Source organism: Gigantopelta aegis, chromosome 15 (assembly GCF_016097555.1).
Source record: "Gigantopelta aegis isolate Gae_Host chromosome 15, Gae_host_genome, whole genome shotgun sequence".
Lineage (NCBI taxonomy): Eukaryota > Metazoa > Mollusca > Gastropoda > Neomphalida > Peltospiridae > Gigantopelta > Gigantopelta aegis.
In genome coordinates this window covers 41,961,999-41,989,800 of record NC_054713.1, presented here as the reverse complement: position 1 = coordinate 41,989,800, position 27,802 = coordinate 41,961,999, and the positions used below count along the sequence as shown (strand labels likewise).

Below are 27,802 nucleotides of genomic sequence, written 5' to 3'. Positions count from 1 at the left end.
CCAACTGGGATCAATCCTAGACCGATCATACATCAAGCGAATGCTTTACCACTGGGCTACACCCCACCCCAAATTAAGTACTAGTGTATCTATAAAAGGTTTAAAAATAAAAATGTCGGAATATGGAATACTAGTCAGAAAAATGACACCCCACCCCAAAAAAAGATTGTGGAACTCAAACCGTTTCCAATAAAAAAAACCCCATGAATTCTGATGCCTGATACAGGATCACCCACCCCCCTCCCCCCCATCCACTCAGAGTAGTGATGTTCTAATGATTGGTTTTTCGCTCTACCAACGTGAAGAAAATGTGGGAAAATGTTGTGTTTAATTGTTCCTCCAGTTGAGGGTTCATACACCTATTTACCAAGCAAAATCCACAACTTTTTCAAGGCAAAAAAAGTTGGTCTTGTTTAACGACACCACTAGAGCATATTCATTTATTAATTATCATCAGCAATTGGATGTCAAATATTTGGTCATTTTTACATACATGTATAGTTTTAGAGAGGAAACATGTTACATTTTTTCCATTACCGTATATTTTCGCCTATAAGTCGATCTCGGCTATAAGTCGAGTCCCTAATTTCAAGCCCTGAAAACTTCTTTTTTTTATTGACCCGTTTATAAGTCGACCCATGAAAAACAACTAATAAATATTGAAATATCTCTTATTTTCAGCACATGAGAACAATAATGTACAATATTTGAACAAAAGAAAATTATTTTACAAATTTCTGTTTCACGTTTTGTACATCGCAATATAATCGAGAATATTCCAATCAAACTATCATTATTACATAGCATCAAAACGAAATATTCCCTTAGTAGAGAGTGAAAGCTGTTTGACTGTTACTGTATAGTACTGTACAGATGGTTTTCTGCACAGACAACAACTTTATTTATAAACACTGACAACAGATCACTACGATAAAACTGAAAGTATCACGTTTTGCCGCCATATTAATACATGTAAGGAGGATAACTCTGGAAAGTACACTGGTTTTTGTACCAAATGATGTGTGTCCCTATTGCTCTAGTGAACTGCAGAGATCAGTCTATTTTAAGGCTCAGTAATATTCATGAAATTAATCACCGACAAAACATTGTTTGAACAACCATTAATGCCAGTGACCAGATTTCAAAATAAACTCAGGCAACAGGTAGTTAGTATTGTTTACATTTTTGCTATTAGTGATGACTTTTAATTTAACTAAGTGGACTGTTGTCTTGGCATGTGAGTGAGATCACACGCCTTTTCGCATAACCAAAACCGTTCTAATGCCAAAAAAAATAGGTTATAAAAAATAAATGTGTCAAATTAACATATTTGAGTATAAATACATGGCATACTTCAACAATAAAACTTGTAAAATAATCCCCAAAACTGTAATATTTTTTTACCCTCTTATAAGTCGACCCCCCAAGATATAAAATAATTTTTGGGTGAAAAAAATTCGACTTATAGGCGAAGATATACGGTAGTAGCAAGGGATCTTTTTATATGCACCATCCCACAGACAGGATAGCACATTCCAAACTTTAGATAATGGAATTGATATAAATATGTTGGGGCTAGTGTAAGTTTCCATGTGGGTGTATATATAAAAACAAGATAGTTATTACAGGTGAAATTGGCCATTTGTAAGGAATAAATCCCAGTTAAATAACAGTAAATAGGTGCATGATCCTTACTAAAAACCGTCTTACATTCATATAATTCTAACCAACTGTATAATAGAAAGTTGATCGGTTGGTGCCAACAACCATTATAATCGATGATGAAATTCCAACATTCCAACCGAAACCAAATATTACCCCCAAGCCAAAAAAGCAAGGTTAATGCCAGAGGATACGGAGGGTAAATTATGTACTGTACCATAAACTCTTGAAAATTAATGGATACATTTGAAAACAAACTTTAAATAGATGACTGTAAGAGAACTGATGTTAAAACGCATGAAACGCAGTGTCCAGTTCAAAACATTTTCACTTATGCAGGGTTTCTGCCAGAGAGTAAAACGGGTATGGTGCCATACCCAAATTGTTTTGCAGATTTAATTTTTTTAAGTTAACCTTTTGACAAAACTAATTACTCTTATCATTACTGAATGATTTCTTAACACTAATCCTAAACTTAACCCATTTTCTTTCTGGGGTAGGCCCCCATATCCCGCTAACTGTAGTTGCATTCAATTCCAAAGCACCATACCAAACATTTTCTGGTAGAAACACTGTAATGGTCTTGTTTTGTTTTATTATGTACCCTCAAATTATTATTATTATTAAAGCCGCACACCCTAGTTCCATCCAGCGAAAATAAATTATAATTTGGTTAATCTACAAACCTGCAACACACTTAGATCACGTTTTTATCAAATGGAGTGAAAAAGCAGGTTTTATATCGATAAATACCATGGGAATCCCCATGTCCCAATTGCTTGTTAGTATTCTGATGTCACCGGTAGATGTCGCTCGAAGCACAACAATGCCTACGTCACGACAAATTTCACAGACTTGGGGTGTGTTAGTTTCACCTCTCCTGGAATTTCACAGACTTGGGGTGTGTTAGTTTCACCTCTCCTGGACATGTTTCAACTGTTCTGACCTGGTTGTATCCCCTCTCCAGATATCGTAAGACTTAGCAAAATTATTGGTTTTAAGGGTTTGTAACGTTTTGTATTGACACTTACTTGTCTGAACTTTATTGTTACTGAACATATTCACGAACTGTGAAGAAAAATCTCACAAATGAACAACAACAAATCGCACCACGGGGCTATATCCCGCTCCGCACCACGGGGCTATATCCCGCTCCGCACCACGGGGCTATATCCCGCCCTGCACCACCAGAACTATATCACGCCCTGCACCACCAGAACTATATCCCGCCCTGCACCACAGGGCTATATCCCACCCTGCACCACAGGGCTATATCCCACCCTGCACAACCAGAACTATATCCCGCCCTGCACCACCAGAACTATATCATACCCTGCACCACCAGAACTATATCCCGCCCTGCACCACAGGGCTATATCCCACCCTGCACCACAGGGCTATATCCTGCCCTGCACCACCAGAACTATATCCCGCCCTGCACCACCAGAACTATATCCCGCCCTGCACCACAGGGCTATATCCCACCCTGCACCACCAGAACTATATCCCACCCTGCACCACCAGAACTATATCCCGCCCTGCACCACGGGGCTATATCCCCACCAGAACTATATCCCACCCTGCACCACCAAAACTATATCCCGCCCTGCACCACGGGACTATATCCCCACCAGAACTATATCCTGCCCTGCACCACCAGAACTATATCCCATCCTGCACCACCAGAACTATATCCCGCCCTGCACCACCAGAACTATATCCCACCCTGCACCACCAGAACTATATCCCGCCCTGCACCACCAGAACTATATCCCGCCCTGCACCACCAGAACTATATCCCGCCCTGCACCACCAGAACTATATCCCACCCTGCACCACCATAACTATATCCCACCCTGCACCACGGGGCTATATCCCACCCAGCACCACCAGAACTATATCCCACCCTGCACCACCAGAACTATATCCCACCCTGCACCACGGGGCTATATCCCGCCCTGCACCACCAGAATTATATCCAGCCCTGCACCACCAGAATTATATCCCACCCTGCACCACAGGGCTATATCCCACCCTGCACCACCAGAACTATATCATACCCTGCACCACGGGGCTATATCCCACCTTGCACCACCAGAATTATATCCCACCCTGCACCACCAGAATTATATCCCACCCTGCACCACAGGGTGCGACAGATACAGTGTTGCTACTCACCAAGTCATTGATTGTCGGGTCTTGAGGTGGCATTCGAACCTGATACCGATCGACCTGGAACGACAGGGATGACTCATCATCTTCCTGGTCATCATAGTGACACTCCAGTTCTCGAGAACTGATCTGGGTGAAATTCCTACAACATAGGAAAAATAAATAAATAATAATAATAACTTTATAAACTGAAGAACTCTTCCAACAAGGGTTAGCTCTGACCTGTGACAAATTTATCAAACACAAATTAAAAAATAATAATTGTGAATTGTATCTTAAAATAGTGAACTAATTTTATGTCATAACTTATATTTTGTTACAAAATAACTATAGTCCATCCCATCATTCTATATAAAAAAAAAATTGTTTTGTGAATAATTTCTGTTTGGTTTCAATAAAATGATTAAAAAAAAAAAAAAAAAAAAAATGTGTGTGCAGGAAACAAACGGCTAAGAAACAAATAACGTGTAGTAAATTCCATAGAATGAAGAAAAGAAAAAGAAAGTGTTCTCTGTGGGAAGGACTATACGTTTCTGCAATATGTTTTTTATTTTCTGCTCACCCAGAGCTGTAGCCCTGCCACCATTTTCATTTACAAAACCATTCATGATTTCAGTCAATTGTGAGTAAGGCCACACAAAAAAAGAGGTGTGTTTCCGGTCGACCGACCGTCCCTAATTAAAAAAACCCCAACTAATAATAAAAAAGAAAAAAGAAAAAAAAAGAAGTAAAAATAAAAGAGGACAACATCACCAACAAGAGTGTTTCCTTCCTTGCACATTGTTTACGTACTATATACGATACATTTTACACATGTAATTCCCTTCCGAAAAACATCGAGAAATTATGGAAAAGCTTTTGTAATAGAGTTCCTTCCCCTGATTAGCTACCATCGAACAGCTTGGTTGGTCACAGAAGTAACCGAATGTACGAACATAGCCTTGGTACAGGTTATTTCGATTAAATATAATCGTATCAATTCAGCTTAATTCTCATCTTCACTTAAATCAACAGGTCTTATTATTAATGCATCTCAAATGTTTACATAAAGTATTTGCATAAAGTATTTAAATTAAGAACAATGAAATTAATACAAATGTCCCATTAATTTAAGGAAATACACAAACAGTGCATACCAATACTACTACTACTACTACAACAACGACAATAACAATAATGATAATGATAATAATAATAATTATTATTATTATGATAGTATTCAATTTATAAAAAAAAAAAACCCAAAAAACCCCTACCTACCTACCCTAATTTTTTGGGGGATGCAATCGGAAACACACCTATTTTTTTTTTTGCCTAAACATGTTATTCTGAATAGATATTGACGATCTGTCTAACATGGAGATTAATGGTCACTGGGGAAAATACAGGTACCCACCACATTACACACTTCCTCTGAAGAAGTGTTATGTAAACAAACATACCCACCACATTACACACTTCCTCTGAAGAAGTGTTGGCTAAACTACAGGTACTCACCACATTACACACTTCCTCTGAAGAAGTGTTAGGTAAACTACAGTACCCACCACATTACACACTTCCTCTGAAGAAGTGCTGGCTAAACTACAGTACCCACCACATTACACACTTCCTCTGAAGAAGTGTTGGCTAAACTACAGGTACTCACCACATTATACACTTCCTCTGAAGAAGTGTCGGCTAAACTTTAGTCAGTTACCCCATATATCTAATAAAAACTAATTTCAACAAATGCATCTCAATTCTTAGCATTTGCTTCCAAATTAAACCCCCCAGAACAGACTGCTTTCGACTGTGCTGAAAATTATTTTCTTACCCTTGTCAATGCATAAATATATTTATAGATTTTTTAAGAAGTTATTTGATCTCGCCTGTCCTCTACTATTATGGCGCTATCAAACTGTTTTGTATTATAGTATTTCAGTGACAAAAAAAAAGCTTGAAGACTGAGCCATAAACACATGCACCATCTAACCCGATTGCATGAGGAGCAACCATTAAGATATGTGATGTTTTTCCGAGAGCCATGTGATCTTGTCTCTTACACAAGCTGTCAAAAAGCCAATGTACAGATGAACTGACCGTAAAAGAAATATTAGTTGTACTCCAGCTACCCGATAAAGAACACTTTGACTCGCATTTTACAAGGTTTCGTAAATTTGATCTTCAGTGTTTTGTAAACAATATCTGAATGCAATCTTGCTTTTAAAGACAACAAATTTATAACAGCTATATATGGTTATCCAATATGATTATTCTATATCCCATATATCAATATCAATTTTCCATAGACAAAACAAAAACACATCATGGCCGTTGATGATGCACTGGTTGGGAAGGAGGAAAAAGAGAGACAGAGACAGAGATAGATATATGACAGAGAGAGAGAGAGAGAGAGAGAGAGAGAGAGAGAGAGAGAGAGAGAGAGAGAGAGAGAGAGAGAGAGAGAGAGAGAGAGAGAGAGAGAGAGAGGAGAGAGAGGGAGAGGGAGCAAAAACAATATCCATCAAAGTTGACCGATGATGTGACCTACTGGTTGTGAGATTCAGCTCATTTGGAACAACTCTAGTTTATAGGATCATACCTCCACCACACTGACCCCACCCCCACTGTTCCAATCAGTGTCATCACTGTATGTCGAAGGAAGGTGCTATCCTATGGTATAAAGATTCCTTGCTGCTAATCTTCTAAGACTTATAGCAGAATTACTAATGTTCGTCATACAAAAGTCAATGAATAAATAAAGTTAAAAAGTTTAAAGTTTGTTTTGTTTAATGACACCACTGGAGCACATCAATTAATTAATCATTGGCTATTGGACTCGTAGTCATCACAGGAATCCTGATACATTTTTTTTGATATAGCAAGGGATCTTTTATATGCACTTTTCCAGACAGGAAAACACACCTTTGTCAATTTGTGGTGCACTGGTTGGAACGAGAAAAAAACCAATCAGCTGAATGGATCCATCGAGGTGGCTTGATCATGTGACGCAAGTATCTCAAGTGAGCACTCAACCAACTGAGCTAAATTCCACCCCATGATTAAATAAATAATGTTCTCTAATGGTATTTTTAAAACAATCTTTAACTTTCTAGATACCAGCGAATTACTGTATTAGTGTTGGTATAAAGTGCTCCTATTCGCATTACTTAGCTAGTGGGAGTTTCCCCATTAGCTCAGTTGGTAGAGCGCTGGACTCTTATGTGGTTCAAATCCCCTCAGTGTGGTTGATTTTTTTTGGTTTGCTTACAATATTTCCATTTGCAACAAGCTTCAATGTCATTCCAAGCAAACGTTCTATCATGAAGTAACACTCTCTTCCCAAAAAATCCACTCACCCATTTTCGGTTACTTCTCCCAGAGTGTTCCACAAATATTCAAATGTCTCTTGAGACATGGGAGGGTTGGGAGTACCGGTACTTGTTGAAAGCTGGGACATCCCTCTTGGAACTGCTATTTTCCCATATCTGTAAGAAAATACAAGCAATACATGAACGAAGGCGAGTACAAATTATAGTAAATATTTATATTTCAAGTTTACTTTTTATGTGTATGTCATTTGAAGACAATTTAGAATATCCTTTGAACTCTGTCTTGTGCAGATACGAGATGGAATGTGTTAATGGTTTTGTTACATAAATGTATTACAATCTCAATCTGGCAGTTGTAAATACTAAATGAGTGGTAAAAGCAAGATTTTACAATATTTTGACATTATTTCTACATTAAAAATCACTTTCGCAAATGTTTGGACAGGTAAACAGCCATTGTCAATTTGGGTGCTTCAATAAAAATACTAACATAATCATGATAATGAAAGTAAATAACTAACATTAACAACATTATCATTTAACATTCCAACCTGCTAACTGTCCGTAATCCGGTTAGTGGCAAATACTGTCAGGTGCAAACCTAATGCAACAAACTAAATAGTGGTAACCCTAACTCTTATCTGGTATGCTACAGACAAAGGACATGCTAAATGAACCTGTCCTTAAATGCAATAAACAAATAAATGATAAAAGTCATGAGAACCAACGCGAATACATCCGTAAACAAACCGCGCGGACGCCATATTTGTCAAAATTGCGACAAACGCGGAATAAGTAACTCGGAATAACTCACTAACTACAATACAAGCACAGAAAATACAGCACTTACATAAAGTAAATTTTAAAATGAGTAGTTGGAATGTGAAAATAGAAGAGTCAGCGGCGATGGGATGACAACAAAAACAATCTAAACTTGTAGTTGTCATTAATCCACGTGCTGATTTTCCAAAGCGTCCCAAGGAAAAACATGTATTCTTCCGCACAAAATGTGAAATTTTATAAACAGTAATATTATCTGAATTCTTTATCATGGATTAGATATTTTAGAATGCACTTAGCATTTCATGGTACATAAAGTGTGCAAATCGTTAATTTATAACACAATCAGCTTGAGTATTGGAACTATTTGTTGACCGCGTTATTTTGCACCATTGTGAAAAAAATACAGTAGGACCGAGGAAACGGGTTCACCAATTATAAAATACAAAATAAGACGTATAAAAATATGTTAAGATCGTTTAAATTTAAAATAAATAAGTTACTTACAAACTGTCTATATGGTTCGTTAATAATGGCTAATTTCTTTTGAATTTCATGAGCGTTATTTTCCTCTTATTCAAACATGGCTGCGCCCACAAGTTGACACTTGTTCGGCGGGCTTTATTTAGTTCTCCCATTTTGATCACACACGCTAAATAGCGATAAACAGAAAGGGACGATGAACTTTTCAGAATTATTTCGACAGTCGCGTCAACTAAGTAAATTTTCACCCGATGGAAAATATTTGGTAAGCTTTTAAACAAGATTGAAAGTCGAATGTGTATGTTATTTCGTGACAAATCTATTGGTATTTATGAGATTATCTCTCAGTAAACTTGTTAATGCAAACAGAAGCCAGGTCAAACTAACGACATTAAAATAAAGAAACATCTAGATATAAACCTGATATGATAACCTTATTATTATTGTGTTCTGATAGCCTCTTAACTGTCTAAATAGACTGTTATGTTATAATGTCCCACAGGAAACTCCTTTTTTCATACTATGGAATTTACTACAAGTTATTTATATTTGAGCTGATTGATTTGTAAATTGCACTAAAAAGTGAGAATATTTTGTTATTGCCAAAACACTTTTGCTTTTCTTCCTAGTAAAACCAAACTTAAATTATTTAATTTAAAAAAAACCCATGTTGATCACTTGATGGGATGGACTATAGGTCATATATTATGGTATTCGTATAATTAGATGCATGAATTACAAAATGGCTATTGACATGCTATCAATTATTTTATTTAAAATACAAGTTAAAATGCACACATGTCCATATGAAATATGATATTCAAAGTTATAATTTTGAAAACTACTATAAATTAATGTACTCAAAAATGCATCACGATTCTCTCAGGGATGTGGTCAAAATCATGTCAGGGTACCCAAAAGATATTTACCAATTTATTCAGGATTCAAATAGTCCATTAGCATGTAGTTCGTTCTAGTGAATTTGTGGTCTGGACTAGTGGGAATTATCAATGTTATTAGTACTAGTACTAATATGAACTAGGGACACTAGCCAAAAGCTTCTGTTAGGGCTAGTCACTTTTCTAAACATTGGTCAAACACTGATTTATTCAAGATGCATTATTTTTATCATATCACTCAATTTGCAAAACAACATATCATTTTCTACCCAATACCACCCATATTAATCCTTGCAGCCTGGGTAATACAGCTGTGGATATACTGGAGGGTCTTCAAATAAAGTGCATCTCATTCTTAGAATATGCCAATAAAAGTGAAGTATGGGGAAAACTATTTTTAGAATACTTGATATTGATTTTAATTTGTATTTTTAGGCGTCGACTGTTGACTACAGACTGATGGTTCGCGATGTGGACACCCTACAGATACAGTGTCTGTTTTCCTGTCTTGACCACATACAACACTTTGAGGTTATTTACTATATTTTGTCATATGGTACATTTCAATTAATTTTTATATGTACATGTACTTGCATGTGATATTATTTGTTAATTTGTAGTGTGTACTTAATGCTGTTCATTCATCCATTTATCCTCTCACATTACATTCATTTATTCACATAGATGTACATATATCTATCCATCTATTCATTCATCTAATCACTCATCCATCCATCCATCCTTTCTTACATATACATCACTCATGACATCCATCCACCTATCATTCCATTTGTCCATTCCTCCAACCATCCATGTATACATCCATCCCTATGCAACAATTCTTGTATCTTTTCTGACATCACCCAATTATCATTCTATCCATCCATCCATCCATCCATCCATCCATCCATCCATCCAACCAACAACCCAGTCATCATGCCATCCAAAACCCATCCATCCAATGACCCATTCCATCCAAAACCCATCCATCCATCCATCCATCCATCCATCCATCCATCCATCCATCCATCCATCCATCCATCCATCCACCATCCATCCATCCATCCATCCATCCATCCATCCATCGACCTATCCACTTACTCACTCCATCCAAAACCCATCTGTTCAGTCATCCGTCTATTTATCTATCCACGCACCCACTCCATCCAAAACCCATCTGTTTATATTGTTATTTAACCAAATATTCTTGACATTTATTCCATTTGTATTTTATTTTCAGTGGTCCCCTGACTCTGAGTTCATCTTGTGTGCAATGTATAAGAGAGGTATGGTGCAGGTGAGAATGAAGACATTATTGTACATGTAGACACACGTAGCTGTCTATTTATTGAAAAAACCCCAACTCTGTACCTTTGTCTGTTAGCACGCTGCAGGTACATGTAGTAACTTGCAATAATACATAACACAAACATTAAATCAACAAGTAAACCATTATATTTGTTGTATGTTTGAAAGTTCATTTTTACCAACACCAGTCCTCTCCCACCTTTCTCTCTCGCACTCGCTCTATCTTTTTCCCATCAGTTGCTCTCTCTGCCTCTTTCTTTCTCCCATCATCATCATCTCTCACTCTCTCTCTCTCTCTCTCTCTCTCTCTCTCTCTCTCTCTCTCTCTCTCTCTCTCTCTCTCTCTCTCTCTCTCTCTCTCTCTCTCTCTCTCTCCTTCCCTCCCCCTCCCTCCCTCCCTCCCTCTCTCTCCTTCCCTCCCTCCCTCTCCCTCTCCCCTCTCTCTCTCTCTCTCTCTCTCTTCTCTCTCTCTCTCTCTCTCCTCTCTCTCTCTCTCACTCACTCACTCACTCACTCACTCACTCACTCACTCCTTCCCTCCCTCCCTCCCTCCCTCCCTCCCTCTCTCTCTCTCTCTCTCTCTCCCTCCCTCTCCCTCCCTCCCTCTCTCTCCCCCTCTCTCTCTCTCTCTCTCTCTCTCTCTCTCTCTCTCTCTCTCTCTCTCTCTCTCTCTCTCTCTCTCTCTCTCACTCACTCACTCACTCACTCACTCACTCACTCACTCACTCACTCACTCACTCACTCTCTCTCTCTCTCCTTCCCTCCCTCCCTCTCTCCCCTCTCTCTCCTTCCCTCCCTCCTCTCCCTCCCTCCTCTCTCTCTCTCTCTCCTCTCTCTCTCTTCTCTCTCTCTCTCTCTCTCTCTCTCTCTCTCTCTCTCTCTCTCTCTCTCTCTCTCTCTCACTCACTCCCTCTTTCTCTCCTTCCCTCCCTCCCTCCCTCTCTCCCCTCTCTCTCTCTCTCTCTCTCTCTCTCTCTCTCTCTCTCTCTCTCTCTCTCTCTCTCTCTCTCTCTCTCTCTCTCGCTCTCTTTCTCACACAATCAAGAGTAAATAACCATATGTTAGCCACCATATAGCAGTAGTTTAAAATGTGCTGAGGTGACATTAGTCAGACATTTGTTTTGTTTGTTTTATGCCAGGTGTGGTCGATAGAGCAGCCCGACTGGCACTGTAAGATTGACGAAGGTTCGTTCGGGATGCTCGGCGCACAGTGGAGTCCCGATAGCCGGAACATCCTTACCACGGCAGAATTCCATGTAATTTATACTTATCCAGTTAAACCTGTTTAAACTGGATGACAACGGGGACCTATATTACACTGATTCAGGGCTAGCTCTGGCACTTGCCAAATTTGCAAATTGTAAAAACAAGTGGCAAATTTTATTTTAATTTTGCAAAAATAAATTAATTAAATAATTGATATTTTGTTAAAAAAAACAACAACTTGGATTTCGAAATTTGTGAAGTTTTAATGGATAATTTGGTAAATGTTTTTGCTCACCCAGAGCTAGCCCTGCGATTTAGACAGGATCATTCTGGAATTTAGATTCCGGTTTGTTCAGGGTCTACTTTAGACAAGTTTCACTGTAGTATTAATTTTGAAAATATTGATTGTGGTGGGGATGGATTTAGCTAAAAACTTTACTACTTGCAGAAAAGCCCACCATTAATTTCTCAACAACAAATTATCAATCATTAGATGAAGAACTTACTTTGCCAAATTAAAATAAAATTTGTCGATTGATAGGGCTCACCCTGGTAAGAATTTTGTTTGGGCCAATTTTCAGATATGTGGGATATTTCCTTGAAAACTATTTTTAAAATGGCTAATTTAAGCAACATTTTTCTCAGCCAACTACTAAACGTAGTGGGTCAGGATTTAGCTCAGTCGGTTAGGTGCTCGCTTGCGTTGCAGGATCGAACCACCTCAGTGGATCCATTTGACTAATTGTATTTTTTCTCGTTCCAACCAGTAGTTATCATTAATAGCCGATGATTAATTAATTAATGTGGTTTAGTGGTGTCGTTAAACAAGACAAACAAACTAAATGTTGTAATCACTTTGTATAAAAATTAACATTTGGCTACGGGTAAGGTGAGCCTTGGTTTGTGCTAGCCCTGATATACAAGTACGTAGGAAAGAGAGACAAAAATTGAGGACTTTCTTTTGTATTTAATTAATAAGAATTAAGGTGTGCTTTATTGTTATATTGCAATGGTTATATACATTCTTTTTTGTTTTCAATCACCTCAGTGGATCCATTCAATTGATGGAATTTTTTCTCATTCCAATCACTGCACCACAACTGGTCAAAGGCCGTGGTATGTGCTTTCCTGTCTGTAAACAAGTGCGTATAAAAGATCTCTTGCTGCATTAGGAAAAATGTAGCGGGTTTCCTCTGATGACTATTTGTTAGAATTATCAAATGTTTGACATCCAGTAGCCGATGATTAATAAATCAATATGCTCTAGTGGTGTCGTTAAACAAAACAAACTTTAACTTTTAGTTTTTCTTGTTTATTTCAGTTGCGAATCACAATTTGGTCTCTTGCCACGCTTTCTGTGTCTCACATTCGTTACCCAAAACAGATTGACAAAAGTAAGGTCGTTTTATTCCTTTACAAATTAAGAACCTTCTATGTCAAAGTATAACATCACTTACTATTGCAAAATACAAACACACCTACAGTTTTAATAAACTCATGAGTTATTGCTATCAACATTTATTGTCAACATTTTATACAGGCCACTATTCTGTTTTCATATATTTTATTTTGCTTCAACTTTCTGTATCAACTGAAAATACTGACATTAAGATGCAAGAGAGGTAATTGATTAGAAAACCCAAATATAACAGGATTTTATTTGCAGGGGTAGGCTTTTGGGGGTTGAAACCCCTACTGCTCGAGCACATTTTTTGGAGGGGCATGACTCGACCCCCTTATAGGACTAAACATCACTCGCCACAGTCTAGACCCTCCCCCATCTAAAATTCCTGCCTGTAGTATATAATTTACAATCGGAGAAGAAGTGTTAATATTATGTGAACTGACTTCTGGTTACCTAAGATTTTGAAATATTGACCCCAGAGATTACGAGTTTGTTTTTGTCTCACACTTGGTCGTGGGACATAGCCCACTGGTGAAAAAAACCCCTTGCTTGATGCACGGTCGGTCTGGGATTAGCCATTGGTCTATTTTTCATTCTAGCCAGTGCACCACAACTGGTATATCAAAGGCCGTGGTATGTACTATCCTGTCTGTAGGATGGTGTGTATAAAAGATCACTTGCTACTAATGGAAAAATGTAGCAGGTTTCCTCTCTAAAACTATGTGTAAAAATTACCAAATGTTTGATATCCAATAGCCGATGATTAATAAATCAATGTGCTCTAGTGGTGTCGTTAAACAAAACAAACTTTAAAATTTTTGTTTGATCCTTTGTTTTATTCACTAAGTATACCAAAGATCACTATTGTTACTGGCTGTCAGCGTCTAATGAATAATAATAATAAATTCACTCGTATGATATTCTCTGTTTCAGACGTCGATTTCACCCTTGATGGGAAATACATGGCGCTAGCAGAACGAAGAAACTGTAAAGATTTCATCAGTTTGTTCGCCTGTAACACCTGGGAACTCGTTAAGGTATTAAACTCATTTTTCGCATTTGGTTTCTTCTCTCCTGTTAAAGATTATGTGCCACAATTACCATACAATTAATGTAGCTGGTAAAATATGCTATGGTAAACCATACACTAGTTCAGTATTTTAAAGTGAATATTTTAAAATTCCTGGTGACACCCATTCTAAAGTTTGCACAGCTCTTCAGACTGTCTTTTTATTTAACTTTTAATCTTTACATTGACATTGATATTGATCATTAATTAATTTACGTACTTACCTTTGTATGACACCCAATGGCCAATGTATTTTTTATGTGGAGTGTCATTAAACATTCATTCCTTCGTTCATTAATTCGTTCGTTCATTTATTCATTCATTCATTCATTCATTTGCATGGTGATCAATGACAGTTTTGTTTAGTAAATCGCACAACACATTAAACACAACACGCAACACATTAAACACAACACGCAACACATTAAACACAACACATTAAATGCAACACATTAAACAGCATGCAACACATTAAACAGGACATGTTTAATGTGTTGTGTGTTGTGTTTAATGTGTTGAAAGCTGTGTTTAATGTTGTGTTTAATGTTGTGTTTAATGTTGTGTTTAATGTGTTGAATGTTGTTTAATGTGTTACGCGTAGTGTTTAATGTGTTGTGTGTTGTTTAATGTGTTTCGTGTTGTGTTTAATGTGTTGTGTTTAATGTGTTGCGTGTTGTGTTTAATGTGTTGAATGTTGTGTTTAATGTGTTGAATGTCCTGTTTTATTTCAGCACTATGAGACAGAGACAGAAGACATGGCTGGGTTGAAATTTTGTCCGGACGGACTCAGTTTGATTCTGTGGGACGACTGCAGATTTGTAAGTAATTTACTTTTATTTTCTCTTGATATCTGCAATCAGCGATGCCGTAGAGATTACCATGGAGTTTTTAATTCTCTAATTGCTTTGGACTATATTCAGGTTTGTTTCAGTGGCATGTTTTTTTTTGGATGTAGACATTTTCTTAATTGCAGGGGTTGTGTTGGAACCACACCACCGTTTGTCGTGTCATTACTTTGTAAAGCAGCTTGATATAGTCTATTTTAGGAAATAATTTATTTAAAAAATATATATGTTGAAAGACCTTTTGCAATCTGTAGCATAAGAGTGTGACTTTGTTTGTTTTGTTTAACGACACCACTAGAGCACATTTATTTATTAAATCATTGACTATTGGATGTCAAAGATTTTGTAATTTTGACATATTGTCTTAGAGAAGAAACCCGCTACATTTTTCCATTAGTAGCAAGGGATCTTTTATATGAACTATCCCACAGACAGGATAGCACATACCACGACCTTTGATATACCAGTCGTGGTGCACTGGCTGAAACGAAAAATAGCCCAATGGGACTACCGAGAGGGATCGATCCCAAACCGACCACACATCAAGCGAGTGCTATACCACTGGGTTACATCTCGTCCCCGTAACAATTTGTTGTTCCGTTACTTTAGTATAGCAGCGTAATACAGTCCGATTTAAGAAATAGTTCTTCATTACAAAAATTAAAATGATCCCCGTTGGTTTGAAGTAAGTTGACATTTCTAGTACTAAATGATAACAACAGTACATGAGGTATACTGCCACTTACATAACAGCAAAATGCTGCACTGGCTTAAGGGTAGATAACTCTAAATTTGTGTGGTCAACTGATACTGATTTTTTTTTTGTATGGTAATTACCAAGTGACTGTACTTCCTGAAACTAGCAATAACTTCACCTACTCAATATCAGTTATTATTGTACTATTTTTTAACTGAATTTATTCTTACATATAATTTAATAGTTAAATGCATTTAGAAGTAAATGATTGTTGATGATTTATCGTTTAGTAGTCATAATCATGATGGTTGAAAATGAATGGTGCTGTAAAATATTGCATGTTTTGCATATGTTGTGAAGATTTCAAGCCTCTGTATGAAGGAAGGAAATGTTTTATTTAACGACACACTCAACACATTTTATTTACGGTTATATGTAGTCAGACATATGGTTAAGGACCACACAGATATTGAGAGAGGAAACCTGCTGTCGCCACTTCATAGGCTACTCTTTTTTTATTAGCAGCAAGGGATCTTTTGTATGCACCATCCCACAGACAGGATAGTACATACCACGACCTTTGTTACACCAGTTGTGGAGCACTGGCTGGAACGAGAAATAGCCTAATATTAGGGCCACCGACTGGATCAATCATAGACTGACCGCGCACCAAGCGAGTGCTTTACTACTGGGCTACGTCCCGTGTGCGCAGGGCTAGCTCTGGCACTCACCATATTCACCATTTGTGAATTTTATTTGCATTTGGTGAATTTTATTTTCATTTGGCGAATTTTATTTTCATTTGGCGAAATAATTTTATGTAATAACTGACATTTTTTAGAAAATAACTTGATTTCTGCAATTTGTGAAGTTTAATAGATAATTTGTTGAAATATTTTGCTCACCCAGAGCTAGCCCTACGCCTAAGTCTCTGTATTTGTGGGTTAATTAAATTGACATCCATTGTGCATTTCAAATACAGTGAAACCCATCTGAACCAGACACCTGTGGGGTCAAGTAAAAAATCAGGTTTTAAGGAGTATCCAGTTTAGAGAGGTTCTGTATGGATACTAGTATTTAAAAAGAGACAGTGAAAAATGTCTGGTTTTGAGGGAATTCTACATGTAGTTTACTCGGGGTTCAGGTTTATGGGGTTTTACTGTATATAAAGGCTTCTCTCTGTTTTTTCCTTCTCTTTTTATACTGTAACCTGCTTTAAAATTTTATGTATTTGCCCAGAACTATAATCTAATAATAAATAAATTAGCATAGTTCAATATATATGTTAAATATGACATTATGATTTATAAAATACATTGGGAAATTTTCAGAAAATATTTATATATATTTCTCTGTCACACTGACATTGATTAATATTCCACTTGTTTAATTATAATCTTTTAGAAAATTTTAGTGAGCTCATTCTTATAAAACATTTTGTTTCTGTGCTCTAGGCCTAAGAAGTTACTTATATTTTTGAGTCTTATAATTATATTTTGAACAATTACAGTCAAATTTTATATCCTGTAATATCTAAAAATTCAAGATGGCTGCCATACTGTCAGTTTTTAGTGTATTTTTATTCAGTTTTCACCATTTTTTTGAACATGTTAATATAATTTTATTTTAATATTATTTTATTTTTAAATGTTTAAAAATGTTTTTAAAAATTTTTTAAATTATATTTTTGTCCACATGGCTGTGATGTTGTAAATCAGATTTCTTATTGTTTTTCTGCCATAGTGGATGGGGTTTTATAAACTGCCATTAATTCTCTAATAATCAGAGAAACAAAAAAGTAATTTTTATCCAGTGGCACAAATGTTTCACCGGTGATGCTCCCAAAATATGAAAATTTATATATAATGACTCCAATTACCGTTGGTGCTGTAGTTAAGTTTGATCCCTGGGAAACAAAAGGAATGTTTGTTTAGCAACACTTCAGCACATTGAAAACTTTGGCAATTTGGTGTCTAGCATATGGAAATAAAAAGAATGTTCAACAACACCTCAGCACATTTTAAACTATGGCTATTTGGTGTCTAGTATACTACATTAGGACCACCAGAAACACATGAGATATACTGACACTGATGTTCCAAACAAGAAAATGTATTTAATATACAGTCAGACTTTGTCGTTATATAAAAATTTCTATTGTATCGAATTGTCATGAGTTATCTCCTTTGCCATAATGACTAACAAAAAATACTAATTAATATTAACTGATGACTGAATAGCATTTAAATAATTAATGCATTGCAATTATTATTAAAAACAACAAATACATGTACATATATTAAATATGTTTTTAAAAAGCATTATTAAATATATTAAACAAGGCGCATTCACTGTCAGTCTAATCATTCCTTGGTACCTGTCTCATTTACAAAGTATCATACAAATAGAAGACTTGATTGTCCAAACCGGCCTCGGTGGCGTCGTGGCAGGCCATCGGTCTACAGGCTGGTAGGTACTGGGTTCGGATCCCAGTCGAGGCATGGGATTTTTAATCGAGATACCGACTCCAAACCCTGAGTGAGTGCTCCGCAAGGCTCAATGGGTAGGTGTAAACCACTTGCACCGACCAGTGATCCATAACTGGTTCAACAAAGGCCATGGTTTGTGCTATCCTGCCTGTGGGAAGCGCAAATAAAAGATCCCTTGCTGCCTGTCGTAAAAAGAGTAGCCTATGTGGCGACAGCGGGTTTCCTCTAAAAACAGTGTCAGAATGACCATATGTTTGACGTCCAATAGCCGATGATAAGATAAAAAATCAATGTGCTCTAGTGGCGTCGTTAAATAAAACAAACTTTGATTGTCCAAAGTTAATCCTTTAATTGATTGACTAAAGGCTTAATTATTTGCAAAAGCGATACAGGTCTACAGATTTAGCAGACATCGGTATCTCTGACAGCATGTGACACTGTCAGCTCACTACGAGATCAAGGATTCTAAGTGGCTGTTTGTGTACTGCCAACATGCTATGGTATCTGTGATTATGTAATGTCGTTGTAAAGAGGTGTTTTCAGATGTTAGATGCACGTTTGTTCCTAATTTGGTCTGTTGGTGTCAGAATGTGTGAATTCCAGTGTAATGAACAGGATAACACTGATGTACGTTTGTTCCTGATAATTTCGTAGTAACGATGGTCGTTGTAACGAGGTCTGACTATACATGTGTAATAATTCAATCAATAGGGTCTATTTATGATTCTGCTGTGAGAAAATATGTTACAAACGGTACAGATAATTCATAATGGGTCCACTAAGTGGTGGGGTGGGGGGTCAATCCCATGACCAAAGCACCTCGGGTGAGCACTTTACAGACTGAGCTAGATACCGCCCCATCAAAGGCTAACATTAATATAACTGCATAGAATAATTACAACCAAACATACAGTCAAACCGGTATTAAGCAGCCAACAACAGGGCTATCGAAATGTGGCCTTTTAATACAGGTGGTTGCTTAATACAGGTTAGTTTATACTATATTAGATGGTTTGGGAGAATAAAAATGCGGTCTCTTAACACAGGTGGTTGTTAAATACAGGTCAGTTTGTACTAAATTTGGTAGAAGAAAAATGTGACCTCTTAACTAGTGGTGTTCCAATGATGGATTATAACTGAAAATTGATCGGATTGGCTCTTACGATGTGATCGTCGATTGTAAAAATCCATTATCAATTGTGTGGGAAAATGTTAACTTTAACTGTTCCTTCAGTTTAGATAAAAAAATATTGATGAAAATATACAGTTGTATGGGTTTGTTTTCATGTGTACATAAAGAAAAATGATATTAAAGAGATATTAAAGATAAAATTAGCTATTTGCATGGTGCACACAACAATATGTGCATGGTTCTTATAGTTCAAAGCTTTCATATGGCCATAAATTGCTAACCGATTGTGTAATCGAAAGTTGATCGGTTGGTGCCAACCGATTATAACCAATGATTGAGAATGGAATCCCAACTGATTCCCATCACTACTCTTAACACAGGTGGCTGCTAAATACAGGTCAGTTTGTACTATATTAGATGATTTGGGACAATGAAAAATGTTGTCTCTTAATATAAGTGGCTGCTAAATACAGGTCAGTTTATGCTATATTAGATGATTTTGGAGAATAAAAATGTGGCCTCTTAACACAGGTGGCTGCTTAATGCAGGTCAGTCTACACCATAGTACATGGCCTCTTAATACAGGTTGCCGCTAAAGCAGGTTTGACCATTTAACGGACCTAGGGGACCACCAGTAGACATTTAACGTGTATTCATCTCCAGCAATTTCTACTTCCTTGGTTTGAGGGGTTGGGTGTTAGTTACTACCTCTGCTGTATTTGTATATGCTGATGCCCCTTCTAATCTTTGCACCTCTCCCAAGAAAAAAGAAAAAATCTTGCTTCCACTCCACCACCCCCCACCCCCCCCTCGTACAGTGTTAACACACTCCCAATAGTCTCTATAAGCTCAAAGTGTTCTTACCTGCAGCCTGGATTGTAGTTGTAAGAAGTTATATCCATCATGAAAGTGTGTTGGTTTATCCGTCGTTGGCGTTGTTCAGAATGGAACAAAACTGTCAGAACATTGTCACTGTAACCCTGGTCAGACTGTTAGTTTGTCGGACAATACGGCTTTCTCTGCTTGTTTGTACTTCTTCTTTTATCCCTTTGTGAAACAGGTTTAGCAGTCTCTAGGTTTGTAACTTTTAGACCGTTTTAATCACTGGCCTCTTGGACTTGTCATCACATTTTACTCTCTCTCAGATTTATTGTCAAACTTTTCTCCTTGAATATGCCAACAGATTTTCCTTGACTGCACTTTTATTGTTAGATTTATGGCAGCAGTTTTGTCAGAATATGTGACAAAATTGGTAGAGTTACCAGTTTTCTTTCTCAGTTGTATTATGGCAGTTTTCCTAGGGTACCGTGTGTGAAAATGTTATAGATTTGTCAGTTTTTGTTATGGATGGTATGGTAGGTTGATTAATTAATATTATACAAGTTTTGGTCCTCTCAAAATTTAGAGAACAAGGGACCTCTCTTTTTGTTTCTGTGTGACTGAATTCTTAAATGAATAATTAATCTAGCTCAATTGTTTGTTTAATCCTAGGTTGTGCTTTTTCCTTCTTTTCTCCTCGGTGGTTTTAATTTTATTGGTTGAGTAATCTCAGAAATTAAATCACAAACTTTTGTTTCTCTCTTTTATGCAAATTTTTGTCTTGTTTGAATACAGATGACAATGTATCTTGTTTGGTAAATCTGGTTATCAAATAAACCATGTACAAATGTCTTTTTTCTCTGTACCTATATCACAATGTCCTTTTTATTCCTGGTTGTGTCGTCTCAGAAAAAAACAGAGATCACAAGAGGTCCTTTTTTTTTTCCTTTTTCGTTTTCTTCTCTATACCTGGTTGAATAATTAATCTTACAACATTCTGTCTTCAAAAGCTTTTCTTCCTTTCTCATTCTCTCTCTCTCTCTTTCTTTAACTGGACGGTTCAGGTGACTGAATATGGATGACAATGAATGTGATTTCCTATACTGGACGGTATGCCTGGTTGAATAATAAAATCATGTACAGGTTTTTAAATCTTCTCTGCAACTGTATCACAAAGTAAAGTCACAGATTTCTCCTTAACTGACAAACGTTTACCTTTAATGGACGGAAGAACGACTTTGGTTAAAACTTCCACCGTCAGTTCGACGTTGGTAGGGACGCTATAGTGGACGGATTGCTGAAAACTGATCGTCAAACTCTGAAATTACAGACATCATTAGCGACATGCTTCACTGGGTCTCACTACACAGTAGGTTTTTGTGGGATGACACCACAGGAATTTATCCCATTTTTGCGTCACGGCTCACCGCATCACTATGGGACATACAGTGTTCTTGCATGGGAGGGCTGCCCTTTGCTGCACCATTTGATTCTGTTTGGCAATGTTATGGTCCAGCCTGTGTGTTTGTCAGAGAAGATAGAGAGGGGTGTGTGTGAGGGGGGTGGGGGGTATGTAGAAAGGGGAGGTTTATTGTTGTGAACGGTTGGTTTACAGGTCGTTGAGATTTGTCAGTCAAGATGTTGACACCATCATTTGTGAGCTTGTTATTAACACATGGAGTGTTTTCGACACTTTTTAGTGTTACTGTTTGCTAGTTGTTGACCAAATGGTACTTGATTGTAATAAATATTTTCTTTTCTTTTTTTTCCTTTCTTTTTCTCACACTTAAATGACATGAACATTTATACTTAATGGGTTTACAGGTACATTTATATATGTAATGAGCTATGATTGATACACTGTTTTAAAAGTTTGTTTGTTTGTTTGTTTTACTTTATTTATTTATTTATTTTTAATTTTAAATGATTTTTTATCATCATTATTATTCTATTTATTTATTTTTATTTTAAAATTATTTTTTATTATTTATTTATTTATTTATTTATTTGATAAACTTTTGGTTAAAATAAATATGAATGTAGTTATAATTTTAATTATTAGGACTACATGTATTCACCACTGTTATGTTGAACCCTACTAATTTAGCTAAGTGAACCCTTAACACTATTAAGTATACACATATTTCCCCCCATGTATACATTAAAACAAACTCGTACCCCCAAAAAGAACCCAAAATGGAAATGTATTAAAAAAATGTAGTTTTTTTGCATTAAGCAACTATGAGCTTCACTGAATATGTATATGGTAAATGAGACACAGAGAATACTACACGACTGGCCAGTAGATAACATTTTATCTTTAAAGTTGGTTGTTTTAAGATGTGTCTAATGAGAAAATGTAAGTTGGATACTGCAGGGCTTCTAGATTGTGGTAGCCCCACTCCCGTGGCTAGTGATATTCAATGTTGGGCTAGTAAATAACTAATATTGTCATGCCAGACAGGGCTTCTAGATTATGGTAGCCCCACTCCCGTGGCTAGTGATATTCAATGTTGGGCTAGTAAATAACTAATATTGTCATGCCAGACAGGGCTTCTAGATTATGGTAGCCCCACTCCCGTGGCTAGTGATATTCAATGTTGGGCTAGTAAATAACTAATATTGTCATGCCAGACAGGGCTTCTAGATTATGGTAGCCCCACTCCCGTGGCTAGTGATATTCAATGTTGGGCTAGTAAATAACTAATATTGTCATGCCAGACAGGGCTTCTAGATTATGGTAGCCCCACTCCCGTGGCTAGTGATATTCAATGTTGGGCTAGTAACTAACTACTATTGCCATGCCAGACAGGGCTTCTAGATTATGGTAGCCCCACTCCCGTGGCTAGTGATATTCAATGTTGGGCTAGTAACTAACTACTATTGCCATGCCAGACAGGGCTTCTAGATTATGGTAGCCCCACTCCCGTGGCTAGTGATATTCAACCTTGGGCTAGTAACTAACTACTATTGCCATGCCAGACAGGGCTTCTAGATTATGGTAGCCCCACTCCCGTGGCTAGTGATATTCAACCTTGGGCTAGTAACTAACTACTATTGCCATGCCAGACAGGGCTTCTAGATTATGGTAGCCCCACTCCCGTGGCTAGTGATATTCAACCTTGGGCTAGTAACTAACTACTATTGCCATGCCAGACAGGGCTTCTAGATTATGGTAGCCCCACTCCCGTGGCTAGTGATATTCAACCTTGGGCTAGTAACTAACTACTATTGCCATGCCAGACAGGGCTTCTAGATTATGGTAGCCCCACTCCCGTGGCTAGTGATATTCAACCTTGGGCTAGTAACTAACTACTATTGCCATGCCCGACGGCTAGTGACATTTTTTGTGTCAAATGTTGAAGTTGTCTATTTTGTAAATATGAATATCCAGCCCCCAACCCCCACCCCTAAAGTTAGTGTTTTTAAGCTATAACTCTCTCTTTAGGTGACATATTTGATTTTTACTATTATTTAGTAAAATTGTATTAACTTAAAGTAAAGTAGGGCTAGTGAATTTTTAATCATGGCTAGTAAATGTTTTAAATCACTGATCCCATGGCTAGTGGATTTTATAAAAATTCTAGAAGCCCTGGATACTGTTTTAAACAATGAGTTGTAAGATAAATGGTATCTAGTTGGCACAAATGTGTTATTCTGTTTCTTACATATCCTCAAAAGCCAGGTTTAAAATACATTTTTCAAACTTATTTACTGTGATTGTGCTGATATGCATCACAAAGTAACCATTATCAAGTTAACTTAAACAGCACAAAGCTATCAATTTTTATTTTGCCTACTTGACTGATTACCTAGGAGCAGCCAGTCGTATGTCTTTAATTCAGTATCACAGATGTGTAATATTGGTATGTGATATCATAAATAATTAATGATGTTCTCACCAACAGGTGTTAAAGTTTGTTTTGTTTATCGACACAACTAGAGCACATTGATTTATTAATCATCAGCTATTGGATATCAACCATTTGGTAATTTTGACGTTTAGTCTTAGAGGAAACTCGCTACATTTGTCCATTAGTAGCAAGGGATCTTTTATATGCACCATCCCACAGACAGGATAGCACATACCACAGCCTTTGATATACCATTCGTGATGCACTGGCTGAAACGAGAAATAAACCAATGAGCCCACCGATGGGGATCGATCCTAGACCTACCGCACATCAGGCGATTGCTTTACCACTGGGCTACGTCTCACCCATCACCGATAGGTATGTAATAAAATTAATTGTGTGTACTTCTTCTCACTTCAGAACAAGTTGTTGGTGTATTCTCTAGACGGACGTTGTCTGAGAACGTTCAGTCCATACGAATATCGACTCGGGGTGAAATCCGTGGCCTGGTCACCGTCAGGGCAGTTTCTAGCGGTGGGCTTTTTCGACGAAAAGGTTTGTTGATTTTTGTTTTACGTCTGGAGTTTTTAGCGGTGGGCTTTTACAGCAAAAAGGTTTGTTTATTATTATTTTTGTTATTTATTTCTGGAATGATAAGAAATGGATGACAGGGCTCTAACTTAAGAATTTGTCTCCCACCAAAAGCAATTCTGATCCTGCTTATGGCAATTTTTACAAAAGTATATTTTGCAACAAATAAAGAGGACTGAAAGATTATTTTGCTGTGTGTTAAAAACTAGTTAAGAGTTTGTTTTGTTTAACAACACCACTAGAGCACATTGATTTATTGATTTAATAATCATCGGCTGTTGGATGTCAAACATTTAATAATTTAGACATATTAGTCTTAGAGAAGAAACCCACTAAATTTTTCCATTAGTAGCAAGGGATCTTTTATGTACACCATCCCACAGACAGGTTAGCATGTACCACAGCCTTTGATATACCAATTGTGGTGCACTGGTTGGAACGAGAAATAGCCCAATGGGACCACCGACGGGGATCGATCCTAAACTGACTGTGCATCAAGCGAGCATTTTACCACTGGGTTACGTCTCGCCCCCTTGCTGTGTGTAGACATAATTTAAATGTTAAATAATGGCAGATAATGAACACCGGGTGTATGAATTTGTCCGTCCTTGAAGAACTTTATGACAGCAATTGCCATCATTAAGTTTGAGTCCTGCATGTTTGTACTAAAAATATGGAGGAAAGGAATGTTTGTTTGAAAGGAAAGGAAGGACTATCCCGGGATATATATTTTGCAACCCCCTCGGGGAGAGGGGGAAAAATGACCTGGGGAAAATAAATATACACATCACCGCGGGGCCCCTGAAGTGTGTGTGTGTGTGTGTGTGGGGGTGGGGGGGGGGGGGGGGGGGGGGAACTGTAGCATGTGCTACATGTGCTACTAGGATAAACCGGAATCTGCTGTGTACTGTATGGTTGGGTTTTGATTTTGACACTTTGTTGAGAGAATGGAAAAGTTGAAGTTTGTTGTGGAGTGATGACAAATGCTTAAAATAATTCTATCATTAACAGGGCTAGCTCTGGGTGAGCAGAAAATTTTGTTTAATTATCCATGAAACTTCAATAATGGTAGACCGGCCTTGGTGGCGTCGTGGCAGGCCATCGGTCTACAGGCTGGTAGGTACTGGGTTCGGATCCCAGTCAAGACATGGGATTTTTAATCGAGATACTGACTCCAAACTCTGAGTGAGTGCTCCGCAAGGCTCAATGGGTAGGTGTAAACCACTTGCACCGACCAGTGATCCATAACTGGTTTAACAAAGGCCATGATTTGTGCTATCCTGCCTGTGGGAAGCGCAAATAAAAGATCCCTTGCTGCCTGTCGTAAAAAGAGTAGCCTATGTGTCAGAATGACCATATGTTTGATGTCCAATAGCCGATGATAAGATTAAAAATCAATGTGCTCTAGCGGCGTCGTTAAATAAAACAAACTTTACTTTTTACTTTCAATAATGGTAAAAAGCTACTTATTTTGCAACAAAATATCAATAATTACATTAAATGTTTTCACCAAATTAAAATGAAATTCGCCAGTTGGTTTTAAAATTGGCAATTGGTGAATTTGGCGAGTGCGAGAGCTAGCCTTGATTAAATGCCACATCATACAGGCATAAACAGAAACCTTTTTACATTCAGAGACAAAAACGCTAGATATTTATCTCTTATAAAAGAGCTCTTTTTGGGGGTCTTGATTTTGAAGACAGGTTTCGAACAATGATGTTTTTGAAATGCTTATGAAAGACGAGACATAACTTAAGTATATGTACTGTTACCTTTTGTAGCACACTCTTTTTATAAAACTTTTGTAAGTAAAGGCTTCGAAATTATACAAAAGTACACGCTTTTTTCTGTGTCCTTAAAATTGCTATCCATGCCTCATTTAATGCATTAGCATACCATATGAAAAGACAAGTTAAAATCTTTAAAGATCGGCACTTGAGGAAAAACAGGTGATTGTCAAATGGGATGTGTTAGTTTAATTTGTTGGTTTTTGTCCACCATGTACGAACCAGCAGGGAGCCGCAGGGTTTTTTTTCTCTCTTCACAACCGCTGAAATTATTTTGTCTCGAGTTTCCCGTTAGAACATAGCTAAACAAAGGATGTTGTTGGTTCGGATGGCTGGGCACATACACTAACGTACAACCTGCGTCAGAAAGGATCTTGTGTTTCGTGTATATATATATTTATCACTGCTTTATGAGCATGATGGACACACGTGTATATAGCTTAATACAGACTTACAGTGTTTGAAATAAGAAGTAAAATATGATGACAGTGTATTCTGTCTAAAACCGGATCACGCCAGATACCAAATATTTATCCGATTTAAACAGGATCTTCCCGACTTGGCATCTCCTCCTATCTTTCAATTCCTTTCGCTGTCCACCTCCACATCCCAGTCCTTGTCTCTATAACCGTGACAGGTGCTTGTCTCTTGTGGCTATCTGAGTTTATTTGTGCCACACACCTGCCATTCCCCATCAGCTTTTAGCTGTGGGCTTAGTGTGACCACTTCGGGGAGTGTTCAGTAGTTACTTCTAGCATTGTTAAGAGGCACTTGCAACCACCTACTATACTCCCCTACTACTAGCGATCGTTAGTGCCGTGGGTCAGACCAACTTTGTTAGCGTCAGAGGACGGGGATGCCAGGTGGGTGCAGGGAAACACACAGCGACTGCACCTGTGGAGGGAGTTGAAACAGGTAGGCGATGGTGTGGATAGCTCAAAAGACAGAGCCGGAGGAAACTGACAGACCTAATATTTATCCGATTTAAACAGGATCCGGTGTTTAAAGGGTCATGATTTAGAATTTAGAAAATTTGGGATCATGAAACTTCGCCGGTTTTGACAGGATTCTGATGCGTTCAGGGTTCAGTTTGGCAGGTTCGGATGACTGGGCACATACACTAATGTACAACCTGCATCAGATAGGCACTTATGTCTCTTGTATATATATATATATATATATATATATATATATATATATATATATATATATATATATATATATATATATGTTTATGACTGCTTTATGGCCAGGATGGACACACGTACACGTATATGTAGCTTGATGCAG

At 37.4% G+C, this 27,802-nt stretch overlaps 2 protein-coding genes across 2 annotated transcripts in view; one reads left to right on the top strand and one right to left on the bottom strand.

The window, feature by feature from the left end:
- Positions 1-8,117, bottom strand: part of LOC121389876 (tumor protein 63-like) — a 43,447-nt gene extending 35,330 nt beyond the window's left edge. Inside the window, exons 1-3 of the mRNA XM_041521535.1 lie at positions 7,999-8,117; positions 7,176-7,304; positions 3,841-3,976 (exon numbers count right to left, since the gene is read on the bottom strand). Of these exons, the coding sequence (XP_041377469.1) occupies positions 3,841-3,976; positions 7,176-7,276 (237 nt within the window). The 5' untranslated portion in view covers positions 7,277-7,304; positions 7,999-8,117. The remainder of the gene's footprint in view (positions 1-3,840; positions 3,977-7,175; positions 7,305-7,998) is intronic.
- A 407-nt stretch (positions 8,118-8,524) lies between these two features.
- The window catches only part of LOC121390116 (WD repeat-containing protein WRAP73-like), a 59,461-nt gene continuing 40,183 nt past the window's right edge, over positions 8,525-27,802 (top strand). The window contains exons 1-8 of the mRNA XM_041521846.1: positions 8,525-8,676; positions 9,746-9,841; positions 10,551-10,607; positions 11,758-11,874; positions 13,146-13,218; positions 14,163-14,266; positions 15,030-15,116; positions 24,555-24,689. Of these exons, the coding sequence (XP_041377780.1) occupies positions 8,608-8,676; positions 9,746-9,841; positions 10,551-10,607; positions 11,758-11,874; positions 13,146-13,218; positions 14,163-14,266; positions 15,030-15,116; positions 24,555-24,689 (738 nt within the window). The 5' untranslated portion in view covers positions 8,525-8,607. The remainder of the gene's footprint in view (positions 8,677-9,745; positions 9,842-10,550; positions 10,608-11,757; positions 11,875-13,145; positions 13,219-14,162; positions 14,267-15,029; positions 15,117-24,554; positions 24,690-27,802) is intronic.